The sequence below is a fragment of the Colobus angolensis genome, unplaced genomic scaffold, assembly GCF_000951035.1.
Source record: "Colobus angolensis palliatus isolate OR3802 unplaced genomic scaffold, Cang.pa_1.0 Scaffold239, whole genome shotgun sequence".
NCBI lineage: Eukaryota > Metazoa > Chordata > Mammalia > Primates > Cercopithecidae > Colobus > Colobus angolensis.
In genome coordinates this window covers 234,975-240,392 of record NW_012115588.1, presented here as the reverse complement: position 1 = coordinate 240,392, position 5,418 = coordinate 234,975, and the positions used below count along the sequence as shown (strand labels likewise).

General features: G+C 55.3%; 1 protein-coding gene across 2 annotated transcripts in view; it reads left to right on the top strand.

Annotated features, from left to right (window-relative positions):
- The window catches only part of POLR3H (polymerase (RNA) III (DNA directed) polypeptide H (22.9kD)), a 25,275-nt gene that overhangs the window by 15,328 nt on the left and 4,529 nt on the right, over nucleotides 1-5,418 (top strand). The window contains exons 4-6 of one of the 2 annotated variants that reach the window (XM_011945079.1): nucleotides 353-439; nucleotides 1,256-1,319; nucleotides 2,527-2,728. In XM_011945079.1, coding sequence (XP_011800469.1) covers nucleotides 353-439; nucleotides 1,256-1,319; nucleotides 2,527-2,728 — 353 coding nt within the window. The remainder of the gene's footprint in view (nucleotides 1-352; nucleotides 440-1,255; nucleotides 1,320-2,526; nucleotides 2,729-5,418) is intronic. The other variant, XM_011945080.1, reaches the window with a different exon arrangement.

Below are 5,418 nucleotides of genomic sequence, written 5' to 3'. Positions count from 1 at the left end.
TGCGCCCAGCTAAACCCTGCTTTCTTTACCAGTTGCTTCTGCCCTTTTTAGGAGCTGAAGGAGAGCCTGAAGGGAGGTTGAAATTGACTTTGGAGCCACTGATGGCTCAGAGTCTGGGCTCAGGTGTGAATAACCTAGCAGTTTTGGGAGTGCCCAGTTCTAGGACAGCTGCTGCTGGCACCTTGTGGGGCCATGCTGTGAACTTGCAGGAGACAAGGGGAGGGTCTCGGCCTGTAGGGGGATGTGGCATGGAGCAGCCACACAGGCCCCCGGGTGTGCTGGCACCTGAGGGTGACATGAGAGTGCGCTGGGGCCCCAGTCCGCGTCACTGACGGGCTTTCTTCATTTCCAGTCCATTTTCGCTACGTGGTGTTTCATCCATTCCTAGACGAGATTCTGATTGGGAAGATCAAAGGCTGCAGCCCAGAAGGAGTGCACGGTAACAGTGGCCCTGATGCCTCAGACAAGACTTGGGAACAGTGTGGGGCAGGAGGTCTGTGCCCATCCACATGGTCAGGGGAGGGCTCAGGTGTTGGGGCTGAACCTTCCCCGTGGTGTCAGAGAAGCTTGCCCACCCTCCCTTTCTTTCTTTTTTTTTTTTTTGAGACGGAGTCTCGCTCTGTCGCCCAGGCTGGAGTGCAGTGGCGCGATCTCCGCTCACTGCAAGCTCCGCCTCCCGGGTTTATGCCATTCTCCTGCCTCAGCCTCCCGAGTAGCTGGGACTACAGGCGCCCGCCACCTCGCCCGGCTAGTTTTTTTGTATTTTTTAGTAGACACGGGGTTTCACTGTGTTAGCCAGGATGGTCTCGATCTCCTGACCTTGTGATCCGCCCGTCTCGGCCTCCCAAAGTGCTGGGATTACAGGCTTGAGCCACCGCGCCTGGCCCCACCCTCCCTTTCATGTGTTGCGTGAGGACCTCCATCAGCAGTGAGGTTTCACTGTCAGGCCATCACTCAGGGCTTCAGGGTGGGCACCGAAGCTGGTGGAAGTGACTGGGAGTCTTCAGCGCCCACTGGTCACTGTTGTGTGCAGAGGTTTTGGGGACTAGGTGCTCCGGGCTTTGCCCAGGGCTACTCGGCCGTGTGGGTGGTGTAGGCAGAGGCATTAGGCGGGGAAGGGGCCTAGTTTTCCATAATGACATCCACCTCATGAGCAGCCCAGGGCAGGGCTTGCCTGTCAAGCATCAGACCCTGCAATGTTTAGTGTCCACTGGGAACCCCCATCTCAGGCTGTCACCTGCTTCCTTCCTTCCAGTCTCTCTAGGCTTCTTCGATGACATTCTCATCCCCCCAGAGTCACTGCAGCAGCCAGCCAAGTTGTATCCTCCCAAGGTTAAAGTGGTTTGTCACAGAGGAGCTCAGGCCTCTCCAAAGGAAGGTCCCCACTCTTTAGGGTGGCCTTTGGGTCCTGTAACCTGATGCCACTGGCCTCTGTGCCTGTCCCCAGCCTGTGCTTTGCTCCAGAGGCACCAGCCTGTCTGTGCCTCCCATTCAGGGAGTGAAGTGATGCCCCCGTGCCTGTCTTTGTCGGGGCTGTCAGGCTTGGCTGTCTGGGTTGTACACTGCACACCATTAGAGCTGTGGTGTCCTGGGGGACACCATTCATTTCTGGTTCACTTCGCTTAGGTTTTCCCTGCAGGAATCATCTTAGAGATCACTTGCCCTGGAGGCTTATGCTGGTCCCTGGGACGTGAGGCCTTGCCTGTGTTCCGGGTCATGGGCTGAGATGTTGAGATGTGTTCCTTCTGGGCCTCCGTTGTCCCTGTCCCACCCCTCACCTTGCTGTACTGGGGTTGTCTGTTTCTGTGGGGCTATCCACGAATCTGAGACTCCTCACTAGGAAGGACTCTGACGTGTCACAGCTGTACTCACGGTGCACAGCACGGGACCTGGCACAGAGGCAGGACCCAACAGTGGGACTGCCACCAGAGAACCCATGGCTCCCCTGTGTGGGCTTTGCTGGGGGCGATGGAGGGCCAAGGGGGGCTGCCCTGGCTGGGTGGCCGCACGGCTCTGGGTCTGCGTGTGACTCCAGGATGTGTTAGAAAACCTGGCGCAGCCCGGCTGGTTCTCTCACCAGTTGTCATCCAACTGGGTAGGTGACCTCCCATCCCACCACATCCTCTTGGAAACGGCAAGTCCTTGGGTGCCCATCAGCCTGTTGCAAGGCTTTGATGAAAAGGGTGTGTGGGGCCCCGCGGCAGGAGGCCTAGGTTGCTCTTGTCTTAAGAGGTGGGACTTGGACCACGTCTCGTCCCCTCCTGCTCTGGTGCTCTGAGATCCGTGTGCGTCTGGCCGTGGTGTCTGAATGGGGGCCCTGTGTTCCCCATCCTGGCTCCTGGCATCCAGGAGTGCTTGCTCCTCGCTGTTTGGCCCAGGCCTTGCACATGGGGCTGGGACCTGCTTTTCCGGTGACTTCCCAGCCACAATGATCTCACCCTGGGATGGGTTTTTCCTGGGGTCGGGGGGTGCTGAGGGAAGCCCCTCCCACGATCTGGTTGCTGCCTTGACCCTGGACCCTCTCAGCGACGAAGCGGAGCAGGTGTGGGTGTGGGAGTATGAGACGGAGGAAGGAGCGCACGACCTCTACATGGACACCGGCGAGGAGATCCGCTTCCGGGTGGTGGACGAGAGCTTTGTTGACACGTCCCCCACGGGGCCCAGCTCAGCAGATGCCACCACTTCCAGTGAGGAGCTGCCAAAGAAGGAGGCTCCATACACACTTGTGGTGAGTGGCCCTGATGGTGCTGAAGCCACCATGGAGGCGGCAGAGCCGGAGCGCAGGGCTAGAGGCTGTGTCCTTTGGGTTCTGCTCTGGAATCTCCCCCAGCAGGTCAGGGATCCTGTTGGGGGGCCTTGGCTGGTCACTTCTTCCTGGAGAGCCTGAGTTTCTGTAGGCCAGGGCTGTGAGGCAATAAAGGTACATGGCTGCTGGTGGGGTGGGCAAGTCAGCTTGCAAGGGGGACAGAGCTCATGCTGGACACGACCAATGATAAAGAGGCTTTGAGGCCAGGTGCAGTGGCTCATATCTGTAACCCCAGCACTTTGGGAGGCCAAAGTGGGAGGATTGCTTGAGGCCAGGAGTTTGAGACCAGCCTGGCTAACAAAGTGAGAGGTTGTCTCTACAAAAAACAATTAGCAGGGCATGGTGGTGTGCCCTGTGGTCCCAGCTACTTGGGAGGCTGAGGTGGGAGGATCCCTTGAGCCCAGGAGTTCAAGGTTGTGCCACTGCATTACAGCTTGGGCAACAGAATGAGACGCTGTCTTTAAAAAATTGGGAGGTAGGGAGGCGTTTGAGGGAGAAAGAAATCAAGGAAGGGGCTTGGGAGAAATCAAAGCCCTGAGATTAAGGGTAGGAGTGCTGAGCGCAGTGGCGCACGCCTGTAATCCCAGCACTTTGGGAGGCCCAGGCTTGCGGATCACAAGGTCAGGAGATCAAGACCATCCTGGCTAACATGGTGAAACCCCATCTCTACTAAAAATACAAAAGATTAGCCAGGTGTGGGTGGCAGGCACCTGTAGTCCCACCTTCTCGGGAGGCTGAGGCAGGAGAATGGCATGAACCCGGGAGGCAGAGGTTGCAGTGAGCCAAGATCATGCCATTGCACTCCAGCCCAGGTGACGGTGCGAGACTCCGTTTCAAAAAATAAAAATAGGCCGGGCGCGGTGGCTCAAGCCTGTAATCCCAGCACTTTGGGAGGCCGAGACGGGCGGATCGCGAGGTCAGGAGATCGAGACCAGCCTGGCTAACACGGTGAAACCCTGTCTCTACTAAAAAATACAAAAAATTAGCCGGGCGTGGTGGCGGGCGCTCACAGCTACTCGGGAGGCTGAGGCAGGAGAATGGCGTGAACCCAAGAGGTGGAGCTTGTAGTGAACTGAGATCCGGCCACTGCACTCCAGCCTGGGTGACAGAGTGAGACTCCGTCTCCAAAAAAAAAAAACAATTAGCTGGGTGTAGTGGCATAGGTCTGTAATCCCAGCTACTCAGGAGGCTGAGGCAGGAGAATTGCTTGAACCTGGGAGGCAGAGGTTGTAGTGAACCGAGATTGTGTCACTGCACTCCAGTCTGGGTGACAGGGCAAGACTGTGTCTCAAAAAAAAAGCTAATTAGCCAGGTATGGTGGTGTGTGTGCCGGTAATCTCAGCTCCCTGGGAGGTGGAGGTGGAGGCAGGAGAATCGCTTGAACCCAGGAGGCCAAGAACACGCCACTGCACTCCAGTTTGGGTGACAGAGAGAGACTCCGTCTCAAAAATAAAAAAAATGTCGGAGGAAATTCTGTCTATTCAATTGGAAAATTTCTACTGCTGACTTGTATTAGCCCCCACCCTCATCTGTCCTGGGTCTCTGTTTTCTTGGGAATCAGGTGGGAGGCATGGATGTGGCGGCTCATGCTGGTAATCCCAGCACTTTGGAAGTCTGATCACTTGAACCCAGGAGTTTGAGACCAGCCTGGGCAATGTGGTAAAACCCTGTCTCTAAAAAAATGAAAAAATTAGCTGAGCATGGTGGCGGGCACCGGTAATCGCAGCCACTCAGGAGGCTGAGGCAGAGAATCGCTTGAACCTGGGAGGCGGAGGTTGCAGTGAGCCAGGATCGCACCATTGCACTCCAGCCTGGGAAACAAGAGCGAAACTCCGTCTCAAATAAATAAATAAATAAATAAATGCAAAAAATGAGTTGGGCACGATGGCACGTGCCTGTAGTTTCAGCTACTTGAGAGGTTGAGATGCAAGGATCACTTGAGCCTGGGAGTTTGAAGCTACAGTGAGCCATGATGGTGCCACTGCACTCCAACCTGGGCGACAGAGTGAAACTCTGTCTCAACAAAAAAACACAACAACAAAAAAACTTTTTCATCATCCCAGACTGAAGCTCCTTAGCCATTTAACACTAATTCCCCATTGCCCACCCCGCCAGCACCTGGAAACCACTATGCTACTTTTTTAAAAAAATTTTTTGAAGGCAGTGACAGGGTCACTCACTGCAGCCTCTGCCTCCTCAAACAATTCTGGTACCTCAGCCTCCTGAGTAGCTGGGATTACAGGTGCCTGCCACCATGCCCAGCTTTTTTTTTTTTTTTTGAGATACAGTCTCGCTTTGTCACCCAAGTAGAGTGCAGTGGTTCGATCTCAGCTCACTGCAACCTCGGCCTGCCTGGTTCAAGTGATTTCTCCTGCCTCATCCTCCCGAGTAGCTGGGATTACAGGCATGCACCACCATGCCCAGCTGATTTTGTGTTTTTAGAGAGACAGAGTTTCTCCATGTTGGTCAGGCTAGTGCTGAACTCCTCACCTCAGGTGGTCTGCCTGCCTTGGCTTCCCAAAGTGCTGGAATTACAGGCATGAGCCACCACGCCGGGCCTGCCTAGCTAATAATTTTTTTTTTTTTTTTTTTGAGATGGAGTCTCACTCAGT